The sequence below is a fragment of the Ambystoma mexicanum genome, chromosome 14 (assembly GCF_040938575.1).
Source record: "Ambystoma mexicanum isolate Mex_15411 chromosome 14, UKY_AmexF1_1, whole genome shotgun sequence".
NCBI lineage: Eukaryota > Metazoa > Chordata > Amphibia > Caudata > Ambystomatidae > Ambystoma > Ambystoma mexicanum.
Window position 1 is genome coordinate 133090291 of NC_090940.1, and position 20996 is coordinate 133111286.

At 43.5% G+C, this 20996-nt stretch overlaps 1 protein-coding gene across 2 annotated transcripts in view; it reads left to right on the top strand.

Moving 5' to 3' along the window:
- Window positions 1-20996, top strand: part of ZFYVE26 (zinc finger FYVE-type containing 26) — a 1501667-nt gene that overhangs the window by 1060509 nt on the left and 420162 nt on the right. For both annotated transcript variants that reach the window (XM_069638726.1, XM_069638727.1), the window contains one exon: window positions 10799-10830. In XM_069638726.1, coding sequence (XP_069494827.1) covers window positions 10799-10830 — 32 coding nt within the window. The remainder of the gene's footprint in view (window positions 1-10798; window positions 10831-20996) is intronic.

The following is a 20996-nucleotide window of genomic DNA, read 5'->3' on the forward strand; positions in this document are numbered from 1 at the left end:
CCTGCTGCAGTCTCTACCTCTCCTGTACCTTCCTAGGCCCTCTGCACGGCACTGGCTTCTTACTTCATTTAAAAAACTCAGGATATTCTGTCCTCACTCTCCTCCTATCGCCTCCCTCCCTCCATCCCCTGCTCTTCCTCTGGCCCTTCTGGAGCCACCCCGCCTCCCTCCTTCTCTGCCTTTCCCCTTTTCTCTGCTGACAAGGTTTCTAGACAAGTCTGATCTATGAAAGTTTTGTCGAAACAGGTTCACCCCTGTTCCGCCAAAACTATCAAAGACCACATCAACTCCCTGGCTCCTGCCCAATCACTCCTTCGCCAATGGAGTCTTCCCATCCCCCTTGAAGCACTCCCTTGTGCACCCCCTGCTTAAGAAACCCCCTGCCAACCCCTCCTGCCCTGCTAACTATCGCCCAATCGCCATCAACCCTTCCTGGGCAAGCTCCTGGAGAAACTGGCCATCTCCCAGCTTAATCTCCACACTGAATCTGTTGGTTGTCTTCATGACCATCAGTCTGGCTTCAGAGCTGCCAGAAGCACGGAAACAGCTCTCCTGAACATCTGTGAAGACCTGTTCTCCAACCTTGACTCCAACACCCTGTGTGTCCTCATCTTGCTTGATCTCTCTTCTGTCTTCGATACTGTCAACCACGCCATCCTGCTCAACTATCTCCATGATAACCTGGGTATCACTGGTCAGGCTCTGGCGTGGCTAACCTCTTTCTGCTCCGACCGACCCTCCTAGGTCCAACTTGGGTCCTTCCTCTCTGATATCTTTTTCTCTACCTGTGGTGTCCCCCAGGGATCTAAGCCCTCTCCCTGGCTGTTCAACCAATACCTGGCACTCCTAGCCCACCGCATCGCCGCTCTCTGCCCCAATTTGCAGTGCTATGCGGATGATACCCAGCTCATTTTCAGGCTACCCTCGGCCTCCTCCTCTCCTTCCCTCATCTCTGACTGTCTGTCTGCTATCCGGGAGTGATGTGCCGCCAATGACCTCTGACTTAATGCCAGTAAGACTGAGATTTTACTCATTGGCACACCCACTTCCTCCTTCCTTGCAGCTCTCTGGCCGGCCTCTCTTGGCCCTCTTCCTGTTCCCACCTGCAAGGCTAAAAACCTCGGGGTCATCTTCGACTCCACACTCTCCTTCTCTTTTCACATCTCTGACGTCTCTAAGAAGTCACACTACCAGCTACACCTCCTCAGAGGTATTCTTCCTTTCCTCTACTTCCCCCAGAAGCTCATAGTCTCCAGAGCCCTGGTTCTCTCCAGACTGGACTATTGTAACAGCCTCTATCTAAATCTGCCTTCCTCTACTCTCCGCCCACTGCAATTTATCTAGAACAGGACTGCGAGACTTGTCCTTGGCCTCAAGCCCAGTGATCTTATCTCTCCAGGACTGAAATCTCTGCACTGGCTCCCAGTGGCTGCGAGGATTAAGTTCAAAACCCTCTTCATTGTCCACAAGGCCTTCTGGGGCCTGGGGCTGCAATACCTTCAACACTCTCTTCCCAAATATCTTCCTTCTCGAGGTATTCGCTTATCCGCCTCCAACTCCCTCAGGGTCAGTCGCTTCTCCAAGCAATGATTTGGTGGTACATCTCTCTCTTCGGCAGGGGCCTCCTTCTGAAACAGCCTTCCTGCCTCCCTGAAACTTCAGGAGAACCATCTCCGGTTCCGGAAGCACCTCAAACCTTCCTCTCTGCTTCTGCTTTCTCTCCCCCTCTCCCATGCTGAATTCCTGGTTGAAACTGAACTGGTTACCTGGCCCCCCTTTCTGATCTTGGTGCCAGGCCCCGCCAATTGCACACCTGCACTGCCTCCCTAGCAACCCCCGCACCTGGGGACTGTTGTTCTGTATATCTACAGTCCCCCCTACCAGCACTTATGTCTGCTCTTGCCTGCACTTGACACCATCTGGCCGTTCTATTATCCTATTTATTCTATTATCCCATGTACTGCACTTTCCCCTCTCCCTTCCCCCTTGCACTGTTCCCTTTTCCCCTTCCCATGCACTTGCACAATGACACCTGGCCTAGTAAGATTGTTGCCTGTCTTCCCATTTTCCCCCTCCCTTGCCTCGAAACACTTGTGTATAGGCGCGTTATAAATGCCATATCATATCATATATCATATCATACATCATACGCTTAGAGAAGCAGATGATCATATTAAAGGAACATCAGCCCTTAATTCAATTCTTAGTGTCCATGTTGAACTTTATGATAATATAAGGGATGAGGTCAAGGCCCATACTCTTATTTTGAGTGAGCTAAATGTTAAGATTGATATTTTGAGTAACTGGTCCTTCACTCAAAAGCTTTAGTTCCCTCAAAATATGAAAAATCTGTAAGGCCTGATGTACCAGACTTGCCATTGTGTCATGAAAATTGAACAGTAAGTCTGGTTGGATGCGAGAAGTTTCTAGTGGAGAGAGGCTCAAAAAAGGCCAAAGACAAATCTAAAAATGGAAGGAGACAACTACTAAGAAATAACTCAAGGAAATTCCTCCAAAATGTACATTTCACTGATGATGAAATAGAAAAATCTGGTGATAATAATGGAGTCTTAGGTGATATGAATAAAAGTGTGACTGTTTCTGTAGCAATTAATACGCTGAACATGGTAGGCAAACCAGCTAAAATTCAGCCTCCATGCATTGATTTAAGTAGAATTGAGGTGGGCACTCGGGCATCACCAAATGAAATGGATGCTGTGAGCTTCTGTCAAGAAATAATCAATTCACCATCGTTGACCACTGAGGTGTCCTCCTCACCTTCACTGAGAAACCAAATTCCTACGAGCACCTGGCCTGAATCTCATTGTAGTAGTTTATTTGGGTAGATTAAATCCCACACTTTTTCGACACAAACAGCCGGTTTCCGATGAAAGTAAGGTTGAAACATTGACAGAAATGGGCGATCTAGTGGGGGTTTGAAATGCTCAACGGGTTGATGGTAGATCGATTGAGAAACCTTGTACATCGGCTCGTTGTAGGGGCCCTGGTACTTCTTTTCTAATAGAGGGTGAGCACAAGTTCCGATCTACACGAGGTAAAGAGCAATCAGCCACTTTATTTAGCTTACAAAAAGTGATCTAATCGACGGATTAAATGTCAGAGAAAAGAAGTCGAACACAGTTCAGCTAGGCTTGCGGGAGCAGGTACATTCTTCTCAAACACTAGACAGAATGCCCCTAACTGATGGGATAGATGGACACATCGATCCCACAATTGAAATGGGGGACCAAGAGTTATTAATCCGTTTGCTGAATCTGCAGGGAAGTAGAAGTCTAGGAGCAGATGCTGAGTTCTTGGCGCACACAAATCATGGACGCCAAATGTCACGAGCAAAAGGGACTCATCAGGGACTCATAATAGATTGGATCTTAAGGGGGAACAAACAATGGGCCTCATTATGAGTCCGGCGGTAACGGAGCCGGAAAAACCGGCAGGTTACCGCCGGACTCGTATTACCATTCCGCCTCCGTGATTCCCTGGGCATTAAGACCCCGGTGACTCGGGAATTCCGGAGGTGGAATTGTGTAAGTCCCCATTCCCATGAAGTCCTATAGGACTCCATGGGGATGGGGATAATGGAAACACTGGTTCCGTCTATGACGGAGCCAATGTTTCCATTTCCGCCTGCAGGCAGGTGGTGTTATACCCGCCAGGTCAGACCTGCCGGGAGTGAAACCTCCTGCCTGCAGGACTCAGAATCAGCTGGCCTGGAAAGAACGGTGGTGGCGGTTTTACCACCACTGTTCTTTCCGGACCGGCTTACTCATAATGAGGCCCAATGTATTTTGAAATCAGACTCCACATTAACCTGGATACCACTCTAAATAGTGCATGTATTCTAGAATTAGTTAGTCAAATCCCCATATTGGAGACATTTTCAACAAGGGATATTAAGTTCGTTAGTTTTCCAGTGGAGGCTCGCACCGACTTAGCTGAAGTCAGCTGGTGGTCTTCCCTTGTTGAAGAAGTTAATCCTCGAGGAAAGTAGTGCGTTCCTGAAATGTGGTTATTTAGTGTATGCAGAGAAGAGTGAGATTAAAATGATACTGCAAATGAGAGAAAATGGCCAGGCAAGTTGGTCTGGTAATAGGCCGAGAAGTAATGATAGAGGTCTGGTCTTTCCACAAATAGGCTCTGACACAGAGCTCCCAGTGTCAGCAACTAATCGAGATGATCAGGGGATTCTGTTTCAGCTAGTGAACCTCTTGAAGAGAGAACTAGCTGGAACAACAATATGTGAAAAATCCTATAATAGAGAAGGAATTAAAATTACTTAATTAGAATACACGTGGCTTTAATAGTTTTATGAAAAGTGAAGGTCACAATCAGATCTTTGATACTTATGACATCATACTCTTCCAGGAAACCTGGCTCACATCTGAAATTTGCTTGGACAGTTTTACTATTATACAGCAATTAGCATTTAAATCTAATGGTGGGCGGCCATTAGGTGGTCTTTTGGTAACCTTAGGAAACACTAATATTAAAGCAGCAAGTGTAATCTCCAATTGCTTTCCTCGTATCCTGGCTGTAGAAATTGAAATGTGTGAAATGGATAAAACATGATGTGTCTTAGTGGTAAATATATATTGGAATCAAGCAGTGGTTGAGTTGGATTCTTTTATAAATCATATTTCAGATTTATTAGGCAGATAGTTTTGATAAATGATCATCATGTGATCATGACAGGAGATCTGAATTTGCATTGCTTGAGCCAGGAAATATGAATGAAGTTCAAATAGGTAAAAACAGGAAAAAATGGAGATTACTGTTTAAAGCTTGGGATCTGTCCATAGCAAATGAGAATGTGGGTAAGGTCACTCAACATTATATCACTTGGAAAAGGGGTTCACAATCATCTTCTATTGATTAAGTTATCCTTTAAAAAAAACTGTGCTGGAAGTGTGTAGTGCCTTTGATGTTGGGGACTCCACTTTGAGTGATCATAACATGTTGACCTCTGTTTTTAGATTTAATGTGAAACAGCATTTGTCAGAGAATCATAGGAATCTCATGACTAACCCAGCAGCAAATCGGATTCAGAAATTCATGAGGTGGTGTCTCTTTGGTAGGAAAACTGGAGAAGTATGTTGCTACCATTTCATCTGAGGAGTTGGTGAAACAATGCTCAAGTAACAACTTCCAGAAGTTTATTTGTAACAAACAAATGCCTAAACATCTTAATATTACTAAATCTACACATACCCATACTTTAGATAAAGAGGTGTGGGTTAGAAAGAAAATAATGTGTCTGCAACTTCGACTCCTCAGATTGATTAAACCATATTAGCAGTGAAACCTTATAGAACTAAGAGGCAATCTTTACATCAAGCACATAGGCACTGGATCTGTTCACAATGATCTTTCATGGTTCAAAGAGATGGTAAAAAAATGCTTTCCCCTTTGGTACGTCAAGATGCACGAAACGTCTGATTGTTAATAAATAGTATGTATAAGCAGCAGATAGAAGTCCAGAGGTCTTGTATCAGTGAAGCTAGCTGGCGCTCAGACTGGGGAAACCTAAATGGAAACGTGTGTCCGGATGTAAATATAAATCAGATCTTTGTCAAACATACTTGGGAATTACATTTTGAGATGGAGGACATTGAGCGGGTGATTTATAATGCATCTTCGTCTAGAGCCTTAGGTCCTAACGGTCTGACCAATGCCATATTAAAGACAAATGTAAGTCTGGAGTCACATATGCGATTTCTGCTATTCAAGGATATTATTGTGCAACACTCAATGCCTCCATCATGGAAGGAATCTATCATCATTCCTATCTATAAAAAGGGGGATTGTTCTGATCCCTCTAATTATAGACCTATAGCATTACTAGATTCTGATAGCAAAATGTTTGTGTCATTCGTTTTGGAAAATCTGGGGTCATGGGCTTTTGATAGAGGAATGCTCTCTGATTTTCAGATTGGATTTATAAAAGGAATGGCAACATCGAAAAATGGTCTCATATTATCAGTATTAAAAGGTAAAACTAGAGCTTGCATAAATCTATCCTCTGACATGCTTTATGTGGCCATGATTGACTTTTCAAATACCTTTGATATGGTCAACCGTTCACTTTTATGGCAAAAATTGACCAGTTGGGGCATTCCACCTTCACTCCTTTCTATATTGGTATTTCTACATTCTAATAATTCAATTAGAATTAGGTTAGATACCCAAGGTAATCTATCAGATTATATTCCCATCACAAGAGGTTTGAGGCACGAATGCATATTGGCGCCATGTCTTTTCAATCTATACTTGCCAGATTTAAAGAAGACCCTCTGTGGCATATGATTGGGTAGCCCTAAAATAGGTGGTGTCTATGTAAAGAAGGTCACATATGCAGATGGTATAGTATTACTCGATGCCACACCGATAGGGTTACAATGCTCATTGTCGACATTGAATGAGTATGCAAGTGCAAATCATCTAATAATCAATCAAAAGAAATGTCATTCGTTTTGACAAAAGTAAAATCAAGCGAGGCCATTTCAAATGGTTGATTGATGTTATAGAAATTAAAACTCTAAATGAAACAATGTACTTAGGTTTCAATATAATGTGGTCTACAAAGAGAGAAGTCGTAATCAATCATATGCACAATAAGATAGATCAGTTAACTTAGTATATGAAAATAATCTACCCAAAGTATTGTACGTTTTCAGTTAACCTCTTCTGTAATTTTATGTAGGCAAAGTGCGGCCTAAGATCCTCTATGGACTAGAAATAGATCATCTCTCATTAGAGTTGCCCTGGGAAAGGCTGGAGGATCGAATTTGGAAAAGGGGTTTTAATCTACCCCTCCCAATCCCTGTGGCCTCTTTTCGCTATAAACTAGGTCTATTGTCACTGGAAACATGCTTCCAATGGAGGGTCTTAACATTGATGGGGAAAATCTATCCATCGAGCAAACCTTCTCTTTACAGCAGACTACTCAATGATTTGTGTGCTCAATCATCTACCGCCCTAGGCACACTTGAGGCATTCACTATTAAGATGTTGGATTGTTGTGGGAAGCAGCAAGAGGAACTGATCTCAAATCCATCTGGAATCAAGAAAAGTGTCAAGGAAATGGACTGGATCAATACAATTTCTAAGGTCCATAGTCATAAGGCACATTCCACAATGTCAGCAGTGGGCAAATCTCTTAGTACTTCACCCAAATGCCTTGTTCAATTCCCTTGTCCAAAAATCAGAGATCCATTCTTTCACTTTCGTTTGAATCTCTTCCCCACTGCAGAAATCTTATACATACAGGATCAAAATGGCGATCCGTCTAATGCAATTAGTGGTTATTGCAAGGACAAATCGCTGATCCAAATGTTAAAAGATATAATGGTGGATTGTCCAATGCTTATTAAGGAAAGATGATTAGTGCATTTTATGCTGATTATATCTTTTGATTATATGCTTGTCATGATTACCTATGAATTATTTTTGATATGGGAATGTTTTTTTTTATAAATTGTGATTTGATCTGCTTGGAAATGTTATGTTTTGTATTGTGAAAGATCAATGGATCGATCATAACACAATACAAAGAAAAAATATAATAAAAAAGAATGAATTTGGGGTGTGCTAGGGAATCTTTCTTTTTATTCTTGGAGAGCAGTGGGTGAAGTTGGGGGTCTATGAAGCAAGCATTGGTGGTGGTGCCTACTGGAATATGCCTAAGGATACTTAAGGGTTACATTTGACCTTTTGTGTTGGATTTTAAACTTCATGGAATAGTTTCCATATGCATGCACAGACATTTTTTGTAGACGTTATCTAAGGAAAAGAAAGCATTCTTCTCTTTAGCCACCACCTCTGGCATGACTATGCTGTATTCAAATATACATAGCATAACCTGTTTGTTGACACAGTAACCAATCAAAAAGTCTAAAAATAAAGAGTAACATCTCATTCCTATGTTAAATTATGCAAAAGGTTTTTGTACACTGCCAAGTCGCCATCTCAGCAGTATCAAATCAACTGGTTTGTACTGTGGTGGTGTATTGTGTCCTCACCAAGGTCGACAGATCTGTAAGAGGATGATTAGGACAATAGGATGGGCTGCAGTGAGGGGTCAGATTGATTGTCTACATACGTGGATCCGTTTGAGTTGATTCTATGTCAGTTATGAAGAAGGTAAACTGTGAACTTTGGATTGAAAGCCAAACATCTATGTGGCAGATTCAAATCCTCGTAAACTATATAATGTTCTTTGAATATTCTTATGGTGTTTGGATTCTTGATGGGCTCAAAAAGTGCTTGAACTGCCTTATACAATGGATAAAGTCCGTTGACCGCATTTATGACTGTTGATTAGATCTAGTACATTCCTGAAATTAATGCTGGGTCTGGGCTAAGGAGTGGCCTGATCAAGTGGAAGTCTAATGTAGATGGATAACATGGATAGGAGAGTGTTGTGCTGAACTGTAAATGTTCTTGGAGATGCTGCCAGTGTGTTGGTGTGATGAGGGTCTTAGTCAATTGTGCGACTAAGTGGCTATATTTGGTGATTATCATTAAATATTACTACTGTAATTTTGAACTTTTATGTTAGTTTTATAGTTAGTATCGGCTCCTAGAGGGACACTAATACAGGAAACTTACAAAGGTGACAGTCTCCCTGCACTGGAAACCTTAAGGGCTGACTAGTGCTCCAGAAATAGGTGAGTCGAGCAAGTGAAGTAAATAAAAAGACATTACTTCCCTCAAAAGGTCCGTACAAGCATTGAGCAATGGCAGATAGCTGAGGGTCAGTGCAAGGAAACTTGCAACAAGGAAAGTTTTTCCTAACGTGTCAACACTGCTTAAGAATATTAAATCCTAGAAAGGAATATGTGGCTGCTTGATCAATTACCTTTGATTGATTCTGCTTTCTTGCATCGCTATACAAGAGTTTGGTATGCCATGCATTCTCAAACGCCATAATTCAAGCCATTCCACAGTCTTGTTGCGAAGTCTTTCGACTAGAGTTGCCTTGCTCTTAATCTGCACCTTTAGACAAGTATGGCATCCAGACACACAGATATCAAATGAGTCAACCTGCCATTTCTTTTATTTTGACTTATTTTCATAATACCAAATATTAATGGAGATTAACCTTGCAATTGTTTCTTATTCGATCTGTGATCTTATCTGAATAGCAAGACTATTTAATATATGATCTTATCAATGTATTGATCTCTGCATGACCAGTTTATTGAAGCACTGAAGGACAACTCCCCTCACTCCCTACAAATAATTCAACACCCTTTCCAAAACAAATTTGTATTGGACAGTGAGTTCAAAACCTGTCAGCATGAGAGAAGAGAGTCATTACTTAAGTTGAAAGTCAGGAGCGAAGCAAAATTATGTGTACCATCAAAAAGACTTACCCATAGTTAACTGAGAAAAAGGGCTTTTTATCACTTGCCAGTACTTTGACTGTGGTAGGAATGTTTTCATGAGAATTTATGGCAAATGTTAAGGGAAGGTACATGAAGTTAAATGAATACTATAGAATCTTGTCAGTATTGTATAAAAGGTTTTGAATTTAAAGTGTTTGAACTACCTATCACAGGTCTATGAATTTTGAACTAGTTAGATGTATATATTGGCTTACAGAAAGGTTATGTTTTCCTATATCTCACACTAAGCCCCATCTATGTCATATGAGGAACTAATCTACTTGGAAGATTGTGAAATATCATTTCTCTGGGTCGTTCTTTCATATGATGGAACATGCTTAAATTAAATTGGAATGAGTTTTGAAGGATTTCTTGTAAGAACACCAAATTTGAATATTGCAGCTGGGGGTTAAGTCACACTGACCGGAGACCCCAACCACCTTCCAGCCAGACCCATTCCCAGCACCCAATCCCAACTAGGAGCACACAGTTCCTGGACCAAATCCAGTGGCACCAGAACCATGAGTACACCTCTGCTCTAGGTTCTACAACCCCAAACCTGTAGTTGGTTACCCCTTCCAGTGTCATCTAGAGCAGAGTTGCTTCTCTGCCACACGCTCCTCGCAACCAACCACAACCATGCTATACGCCTGTGAGCCTTGGGCATCCAGCTTTCCCTGGCATGCTGAAAATGTTGTAAGGGGGTCCCACAGACTGCCCAGCCAGCTGGTTGACCCTCCTGCTGCACCCGTTTGTACCAAGTCATAATTACATTGTTTTATCCATAACCACCACATGCTCATTGGATTTGTCCCATTGATCTGTATGAGAGATATTTTAGGAACTTAATAAATTGAGAAGGTGACTAAAATGGGTGCATAAATCGGCTCACATATTTGCATAACTTTTCGTTTCGTTGAATATTGACTCATAGTAGTACGAAAAGTCACTTTCTCTTAACAAGTACAACCTCTGTGTCAAGTAGGTGAGGGATGGGAATAGTGTGAGGTATGGTACTCTCTCCCTGCCTCCCATTAGTTAATGTTATGGTACAGGCTAGTTAAGAGGGTTTTATGGATATCCTCCTGTTCTACATTACTGAGGTATGTGCAGGAGTCGAAAGGTGGGGATCAGACATTTATGGATTTGTCAGTCTACCTGTCAGGTGGACATTTTGGCTTATGTTATACAATGTATGTTAATGTTTACAATCACTTGCATCTATTTCTTTCGTAGCAAACTTTGTAACCTTAATAGACTTCTACTTGTTTGAGCCTGCCCTCTTATTACCCTTTGTCCACAAATATGACAAGCATTCTATGGTGATAAATTGGGTTTTATTAGCAAAATATGAAATTAACATTCACTGATAGTATTTTCTTTTTTTGTTACAGCTCTGCTGAAGAGGATGCTGGCCATAATGAAGGTGAGATATGTCTCCTAATCAAATAAGTGTCTTAGTTCCAGGAGCAGTGCATTATAAGGCCTCTACTCCATTTTTTCATTTTTGTTTGTGGCTGTTAGTTTAGTAACTCAGACCAAAGGGGGCACACAGTCTCTTTATTACCCTGCTTCTAGAAGTCTACTCTTCATTAATTGACAGCGTTATTGTAGTTGAATGTTATGTTATTATGATTTACACCGCGCAGCACTGCCAATTTCATGGTCTCCGGGTGCTCTGGCAGATCTGAAATAAAAGGGGGGTTGGGAGTGCTTAGTGGGATTGAGAGGAAAAGCTCAAGAGAGCTTTGATGTGCTGTTGGTAGCTTCAGCTCGAAAAAAACAATCACTGTGTGCTGGTTTGTTTTTAGTTGGTAGACATTATGTGGGTTTTGGTGCATGATTGTGTATGAGTTGATTTGTGTGCGATTGGTTTAGTTTCCTATTTGGTGTTGTGGAGTATCAGTGGTTTGCGTGGCTGGCAAAGAGTCTGCACTGGTTTTAGAGAAAGATGGACTACAGGGTCAAAGTGTTGATCAATTATAGACTAGATAAGACGGCCACAATAATGTAAACTTTGCAGAAACATATAAATTCAGTTGGAGTCTCTGTTGAGTAGTATTGCTTTTGGAGTATTGCCTCAGAAATACTTGGTGTGATTATGGTATAGAAATCTCTTTATTTACTGTTATAGAACCATGGCATATCAACTCCCAACACCCTGCTAAGGAACAGCAAAGCCTCTCATTGGGAGTCCAGTTTGGGGGAAAAGGGTCAGGTTGCATATTATTTGTAAAGTGTCTTTGAGGTATGGCCATCACCAGCACTTCCATAGAGTTTCATCCCTGTTAAAGTGGCTTTTCAGAGCCAACCCTGTGGAAGGGTTTTGAACGGCCAACATAGTCTCCAAAAATGTTTAATGACACCTTGTCTATTCAAACATTTTCAGGGGAATGTAGGCAGAGAAGTAAAGCAGACTTGTATCCTACGGCATGAATTAGGTATTATCTCCTTATCCTGTCGAAAAGACTGAAAAGATCTATCTAATTTTTCTAGAATTCTTTCCCCTGTTGAGAACTCGCTGTATTATGATCTTAATTTAATGACCAAGGGGTATGTTCCAGCTCGTTTATGACTTATAATAGAAGGATAAATACAATTTAAGATGAACTAGGAGTAGAACAGTGGGACCTAATAGCACGTCCTGGATATGTAAAAAGTAGTTTCAACAAGACTGGATTAAAACCATTAGTGAATTATCTAAATTCAGCATCTACTATGAATATGCTAAATTTTCAAGAAAGCGTGTTGGTTGATGTTCCTATTTGACAACTTTTCCATGTAAGATTGCACGTATGTATTTTCTGAGGTTTAAATTGAACCAAATGTACACATTGGAATGGACACGATTTTGGGATTCCCATAAAAACATGCTCATATATCGATGGCTTGCAGATTTCCCATTTGTGAAGAACCTTATGAGACACTAAAACATCTTATTTTGGAATGTGAATATGAGATGCTAGGTCAAAGTTTTTAATGAAGTTTGTTAATATTAATTTTGAGGGTTGCACTGAATCATTATGGAGTCGTTTAATCTTAGGTCCAGGAAATGCGCTAATCTTTGCATTGGTGACATTCCTGAAGGTGATTGAAAAAGAAATTGAGCTTTTAGAAACTCGCGACTGAATATGTTATCTTTTAGTACAAGTAGCGTATGATTTTATGTTTTTATATTTTTTTAATAACATGAAGTGAAGTAATAAGGATAAAGTTAGTAAGGGAAAATGAAATATCATGTGATACTGGGTCGACCATATATGCATACTCAATTACAGAAAAAGCCCTGCTTAGGAATATTGTGATAATACAACTTGCTTATTTTGCACATTGCAGATTTTGCACATTTGATGATTTTGCACGAACATGTAAACTTTTACATTATGTTAAGGTGGCTTATGTATTATGGTTGATACTATGTGAGACTTGTAATGTAAAACTGTGAGAATATATTTGTAAAGTTTTTTTAAACCAAAAACAAATAATTTAAAAAAAGCAGACTTTCAGGAGACGTGGGGCTTGTGTGTAAGTACTGTTAACACACTTGGAGTCAGTCAAGTAATAGAGTTACACACAGAAGTAAACAATTATGCTATTTGTTAGGCCTAAATAAAGAAAACAGGTAAAACTTGAGAAAAGCATATACTACCAAGCAAACTTATATGCATAGTTGGTGATCTAAAAGCAGGAGTAACTACACTCTAAACTAAAACATAGTAAAACTCAGTTCAAATAAGGAAAGCAACGACATTGTAGCAAATAAAATGAAATAAAAGGGAATTCACTTTTATCATACACCCTGCTTTATAATTCTAAGGGAGGTACTTAACTTTAGCATGCCTTCTTTATCAGGTAAGTGGATCCAGTTTCTCCAAAAAGTCAAGTAATAAGTAACTACTTTAGGGGCGGGGAAAGAAGTCTAAAAAGTTCAAAATGTACAAGCTTTGACAAAGCCAACAGGTTAGTAAGAAATGTAGTTTGAAAGCACCTTTTGAAATAACAGGTAAAGTATCAATTTTAGGGGTACGCACTCAGTCCTACCACGCAAGGACTGGCCATGATTTGATGATAGGGTAGAACTCCACCAATCACAGTGAGGCAAGAACAGTGTTTATGCAGTGGTCCTTGCCTCCATTCAATCCCTATGCATGATGGGGGACTTGAAAAGAGGTAACTACACTTTTGCCCCTTGCAACGATTTTTCAAGTGACCACTCATAGGGTACTTGGAAGTGCAGAGGACTTTCTGCTGTTGGTCCGTCAATGAGGTTCAGGGGACATGGGTGCAGTGGCTGAAGTTAGTTTTGGGTTTGTGTTGGTAAATGCAATGGTTCTGATATCCAGTTCTGAAATGGCTACGACACATGCTTGCTGTTGGACAGGCCAGGCACCTGGTGACAGCAGTCATGATGAATCCCATAGTGATGAGAGTCCTCAGGACATGGCAGACAAAGTGCAACAGCGATGAAACTCCGGTGAAGAGGATCGGTTTGTTGGGGCGGTCAAGAATAGGGTCTAGGAAGGCCACCGTCATGAACGAGTGTAGCAACAGCAGCAGCGATGATCATAGGCCATATGTCGAGGACCTGCAGGGTCCCAAGCTTTAGCTCAGGATGGCGACTTTCACAGCAGAAATACATTTTCAGTGGATGGACAGTTCACAGGAGGTTCCCAGGACACTTCCAACATCCACCAATGGCAGACTTCTTATGCAGAGCACACAGGACTGATTGTTTCAATTGTTCCAGGGGAAGAAGGCAGCATTAGGGTCTCATCTGGTAGAAGGGCGGACAGCAGGGCTTCACTGGGAGTTTGCTAGAGCTATGCTGGTTTTCCATAGCAGCAGTTTTCTCTGTCTTCAATGCGGGCTCTTGTTTGAATTCTTGGCTCCAGTGGGTGTCCTCCAGAACTGCTGCAGTGTTTCTCTTCTTCTTTAATATTCAGTCTCGGGGTTGCCCGAGCCCACCAATGGCACATTCACCTGCACCATTCAAACAGGTATGGATTGTCCAGTCTGAGGGGTCCGTAATGCAAAGCGGACACTGCTTGTAGTTTTCTCACAATTAAACATATTATTAAAGAAAAAGGTTTCATGTAATTCCTCGCTAATCCTTATCTATCAGGGAATTTCCTACCTAATCTAAAGGCTAAGTGAATAACTCTTAACATGAACTGGCCCTCACACTAAACAACAAAATATTTAAAGTAAGTCATAAGTCGTAAACAGCAACTAGCCAGTATTTGGATGACCTTCATCTTCCTGGGTAAATCCCTTCCACAGGATTGTTCGAAGTTAACTTTGCCAAATGTTCAAAACTAAAAGTAAAGTCTTGAATCAGTTATTGTAAGTTCCAAGTAAACACAAAAGTTCATCAAACAAAAATCCACTGGTAACAGTTCTTCAGCTTTCAGTTGAAAAGATCCCCTTCCAATGCCAGCCATGAAAATAGCACCAATGGTTATCCTGGATATACTATTTCCAAGATTGTTTAGCCGGAGTTCAAAGATTAGATTAATAACTTCTCCTTCTAAAATTCACAAGTGGTTATGACCTCTGCAGTATGTTTGGTATAATTGTCAGGATGCTTCTTCTTGGGTTGTTGCTTTCCTCTTGACAACCACCCATCTACTACTGTTACCGTGGGAATTTCTTTGTTACACAGTATGCCACTACCTCAACCAACATCAATGTAACTGAAGCGGAACTAAAAACCAGAGGTTGGCTCGAGGGAAATCCCCCATGCCCAAGAAACGGAGGAGTCCAGAAATGTGACAAATTGCTGCTTTGTTAATCCAAGCAGGGATATGCGCACAGATTTCTACATCTTCCAAATGCAATCTCAGCTTATTACAGGTGGGCAGTGAGGTTTTAAACTACTGTCATCTCACAACCAAAAGTTGCATTCCTGGGCGAAATGGGGTTGGATAAACAGTATAGGCAGAATTACAGCCTATAGGGGACACATCTGATTGGTCTGGCCATATCTGGTAGCTCTGCCGAGCATCACCCCAGGAGGTCAGTGCAGGCCTTGTCCATTTATTAAATTTACCAGCATGTGAACAAAAATTATAGGTGAGGAGCATAATCTTAGAGCACCGCCTGTTTCTCACTAATATTACCACTTCTCTAACTTCTTGAGCCCATAGCAAAGACATTGCAGTCTCCACCTTCAGGCTGTGTTACATTTTTTCAGCTTCTTTCTTCAGTTTTTTCTGTCTGCCTCACATGAATGGGTCACGTGCTTGGGGACCATAAAAGTGATTTTCACTGCTTGCCCTGTATTCCCACCCTGCTGTTCACACTTTCCTGAACTTAGCTTAACTCCTTCATTCAGTCACCCTAATGTTCATCTACCTGACACCTACCTCCAATTTTCAACTGATCTTCGACTTCCCCTCCTTCGTCCTGACACCCTGCTCCTAACTCCACCTGATGTTCTCCTTCTACCACGATCCGGAGCCGTAAGTGGAGGAAGCTGGCTTAAACCTGAGGCCGTAACAATCTTTGGCTCCTACTATCCTCTAAAACTTGAGAAAATCTCTCAAAAATGCACGGAGATGCTTCAGAGGGCCGGCACCCTAACCCCTGAATGTTTGATGGATTTCCGGTGTTGCATTGTGGAGAACGATCCGTGCGAAAGATGTCCGTTGTACAGCCAAAATGGTGGGTGCTTCACAACCTGATAATACATGCTTCCGCTAACACGAGCTTGCAGCCCTGATCCGATATAAGCATGCTTCTCATACCTCTGAGGTGAAAGTGAACCCATCAACGCTGATTGCTCAGACAGAAAGTTCCCTGCTGCCAGCATCCGAGGGATGTCGGCAACAAACAGGACAAGGTCGGAAAATGGCAGACAGAGTGGTGTTATGAGCTATGCGGGCGAGCCTATGGTGAGGGACGTTGCCCAATGCCGGAGTTGCTGCACGGGAGCAAGAGTAGATTGTGGCAAGCGGCGGCTCTCTGACAGCAGTGATAGTGGAAGAACCGTAGCGCGATCCTCTGAGGTGAGAAGGCAGGAGAGGCTGGAATATGACACAGAGCTGCGGGAGAAGCAGCGTTGTCACAGGATCACTTATGAAGAGGCTAGCCTGGTGAATATATGTGGGATGCTACAAAGAGGGAGTAAAGTGGGTGCCGCGCGCAAAGAAAAACAAGCAAAGCACAATAAATGTAGATATGGCTAGAAAAGCCTAGTTGGCTTCAAACACTGGATTGGGGATTGCAGCAGTGAGTATGCTCAGAGACTGTACACAATGAAAATTGAGGAGAAGGGTAATAAGGTTGAGGGAGCAGAATCCACCAGATCCCTGTAATTCAATAACTCCCAAACGTTGAACCTAGCTGTTCCGTACGCCATTTTCTGCTGTTCCTCCTTTCCTGACTATATCTCCTCTGCAACTCTTCATTTGTTTGCTTTTTTGGTAAAATTCTAACCCAGGTGTGTTTTGCAACTGGATACCCCCAATTGTGTACCCAAGTGTTTCTACTGCATCTGTTTGCTCTCTTTACCAGCCACTAGGTGTGTCTGTGCTTGTGCCTTTCAGACTCTCTATCCTCCCTTATTTTTCCGCCACCCCTATGGCACTCACCATCTTGTCTATCTATTATTTACTATCACCTATCCTCGTGCTCTCACGAAGTCTGGAAGGAAAACGTTTAAAAACACTTCCTGGCCACTAACCCTGGTCTACCCATTGCAGACACCCAAGTCAGCACAACTTCCAGACAGATTGTCACTGATATCCTCTTCTCTGTCCCCTCTCCAGATCTCTGGACTCCTCATCTTATCTCTACTCTCTCCCCTTTCTTATCCTCACACAATAATGGTGGCACTAGTTAGGAAGTAGTCTTAGCGGGCTTCTCATCATCTAGGTGTATCATTAATGTCTATCGCAATGGCACCATCATGGCCTAGGGTCCTCAACCCAACCTCCTCCTCTTTGCTGTCCCTCATGAACTTTCTTTGTGCCCCTGTTACTACTTCTTCCTCTCTCCCTCTTCCTCCTCCTCCAACTGGTGTACCACGGCCCTGTACCTCTCCTCGGAAAACCTTTAAAGGCAGAGACCTGCTTCATCTAGCCACGCTTAATGTTTGATCTGCTATCAAACACTCTGCTGACAACATCCTCCTCCTCAAAGACCTTGACCTCGATATCCTCACCCTTACCAAGATGTGGTTCAATGCCAGCTCAGCCACTGCTTTTGGCCCCTTTCTCCCTGATGGCTACAATATCATCTCTAAGCCTCGCCCTATCCGTGCTGGCGGAGTGGTTGCCCTGATCTTCCCTGAGTGTTTCCCTTCTTCCCTCGTACCCACTCAGCCATACTCCTCCTTCGAGAGCCCGCTCTGCAAGCTGGTCATTTCTCCTCCTCTCTCCTGTTTTCTTCCTTCAAACTCCTCCTATTGGGTGATTTAGGCACTTTGAATCCTCAATCACAGTGTCCACTCTCTTCCGTGACCTCTGCACATTGCTCTCCCTCTCCATTCTCCCCTCTGGTCCTACCCACTCATCTGGACATACTTTCTAGGCCGTTATTCACACTGATCTTCTGCTCTTGTCCCACTCGCCACCCCGCACTCCTGGTCAGAACACTCCCTCCTCTCCTCTCACCTGGGTCCCCTCAGCCCTCCGAACGCACCTGCCCCAGCTCTGCCAACCTCGTTCACGACATCCATCCAATGAAACAACTGTCAATTGCTGCCTTTGGATCCACCTTCATCTCACCTTCTCCTCCCACTGCAGACTCCACATCTGACTCTGCTCTCAGCAGCCCCCATATTGCCATCACCAACACTCTCGACATTGTCGCCCCAGTCATGAGGATCCGCCTGAAACATGCCACCAAGCATAACACTTGGCACGACTCTGATCTAGCAGCCCTGAAGCACAAATACAGAGCTGCGGAACAGAAGTGGCAGACCTCAAACTCATCTTCCGACAAACTGGCCTGTCACCTTATCCAAAGATAGTATTGTCTCGCCATGTGTTCCAAGAAGAAGGCCCACATCCAGGCCCGCATCTCTGGAGCTTGCAACAACAGGGCTGAACTCTTTAGAATTTATTTATTTATTTATTTATTAAATTTATATAGCGCGCAGGCAGCCCAGGGGCATTGTGGCACTGTTACTTGCAAGGAAGACTTAGTTACAATGTGAGCAGGTTGTGCCTTGGGTTACAGTAAGGCAGTGACCTGTGATCAGATATATCACATAATACATCATAGAATACAATTATGAGGGCTAGGCCATGTAATTGTTAGATGAACAGGGTCGTTTTCAGGGTTTTCCGAAAGGCGGTCAGTGAGGGTTCAGAGCGCAGGGAGCTAGGGAGGGTGTTCCAGTGTACGGCAGCGAGGTACGGGAAACTGGAGCCCCCTGCTCTGGTCCTTTTTACCCTGGGTACTGAGAGCATGCTGGCATAGGGTGATCTAGTGGGTCTTATGGAGGAGACCAGGTGGAACCTCTGCGAAAGGTACATTGGGGCGGCAAGATGGACACATTTGTGGGTGATGCTTAGAGCCTTGAATAGGATCCTCTCCTTTATGGGGAGCCAGTGGGAAGCTTTTCTGGCAGCGGTGATGTGCTCTCTCTTGGCAATGCCTTGTGCAGCGCGTAGGGCACTGTTCTGTATTACTTGGAGCTTCTCAAGATTTTTGTTGGAGGTCCCAAGGAAAAGAATATTGCAGTAATCAAGTCGCGAGCCGGTTATGGCCCTGGCTATGTTAGTGCAGGTGTCTTTTGACAGATAAGGTCTGATTGCGTTAAGGAGTTTTACATGGTAAGCGGCCGAGGAGGCAATGGCGTTTACTTGTCTGGTCATGGATAGATTGGAGTCTAGGTAGACGCCTAGTGTTTTTACCGTGTCAAGTACTGGGATCGTGATTGAGTCAATGGTGAAATGGCTGAACTGAGCGTCAAGTTTCTTGATGGTGTCAGGGGAGCCTACGAGTAGGAGCTCAGTTTTGTCGGAGTTAAGGCAGAGGCCGTTGATAGCCATCCACATTTGAATTGTGTTGTAGATGTTGTTGAGGGTAGCAGAGTCCGTGTCATAGTCGCCTGTCAGAGTGAGAAGGATCTGTGTGTCGTCGGCGTAGTTGGTGTAAGAGATGCCCATGGCGTCAAGGATGAGGAAGAGGGGGCGGGTGAAGATGTTGTAGAGGGTGGGGGAGAGGCAGGAGCCTTGGGGCACCCCACATAGCATGATAGAGGGTGATGCAGTGGCTAGGTCAGAGAAGACCTGCATGGTCCTGCCTTGGAGGAAGGAGGTGATCCATGTAATGGCTTCTTGAGAGAAGTTGGCTGTGGAGGAGAGGTGGTGGCAGAGGATGTCGTGGTCTACAAGATCAAAAGCTGCCGACAGATCCAGGAGAAGGAGCAAGACAGGTTTGCCTTGGTCCCTTGCGTCGTCCATTTGGTTTTTTAGGTCGAGTAGGGCGGTCTCTGTCCCATGCCTAGGGCGAAAGCCGGATTGTCTCAGTCCAAGGAGGTTCTGTTCTTCGAGGAAGTGCTGGACCTGCAGGTAGGCTGCTTTGTCTAGAATCTTGAGGAGGAAAGGGACAGTGGTGATGGGGCGGTAGTTATTAGGGGAGGTGGGGTCAAGTGTGGGTTTCTTTATGAGGGGTCGGACCCATGCTTCCTTTAGGCAGGCGGGGACTCTCCCAGTGGTGAAGGAGGCGTTGACGAAGGCTGTTAGAAAAGGGGCCAAGGTGTCTGCGCAGTCTTTGATGATGGAGGCAGGACAGGGGTCGCCTTTGCAATTGGAGGGTTTTATGTTTTTCATAATGTTGATCATGTCGTTTTCTTGGACGGTTTTAAACAAGAAGGTGGGTGGGGCCTCAGTGGGTGATGTGGGCAGTGGTGGTGGGGAGGGTGTAGTGTGGGTGGAGAGAGTTAGTTTGGTGTTCAAGATTTTGGCTTGGAGAGAGCTGATCTTATTGCGCATGGCTGTTTGGATGTTGTCACACCATTCTTTGTCCTTAGTGAAGTTTTGGGGGGTGGGTGTGGGGTTCTCAAGTTCCCTGAAAATGGCGAACATTTCCTTGGTGTTCGACTTGGCCTCAGCAATTCTCTCTTCGAAGGATTTAGCTTTGGCTTTAATGATGGCTTTCTTGTAATTAATTGCAAGGGATTTGAAGTTGAGTTTGTCTTTCTCATCCCGTGATGTTTGCCAAAGAGCTAATGCTGCCCGTTTGTCGGAGCTTAGTTTTAGAAGGTCTTGGGTGAACCACGCATTAGCGTGTCTAGTGGGTTTGATTTTCCAAAGTTTAAGTGGGGCGATGGTATTGATTGCTGCTGTGATGGCCGTATCATAATTTTTTGCCAGAGTTTCCGGGTCGTTGGAGAATGGGGCTGTGAAGGCAGGTCCCTGTAAGAAGGGTAGGAGTCTTTCTTTGGTCAGTTGACGGGCACTCCTTGTAAGGGCAGGAGGCAAGGGAGGAGGGGGGTGGGATGTGGTTGTAGTGGTGGGGATGTTAAAGGTGATGGTGTGGTGGTCGGACCATGGGGTGGGGGTGTTGCCCGTGACTGTGATGGGGCAATTGTGGTGGGCGATCCAGTCTAGTGATCTGCCTAGGGCGTGTGTGGGGTTG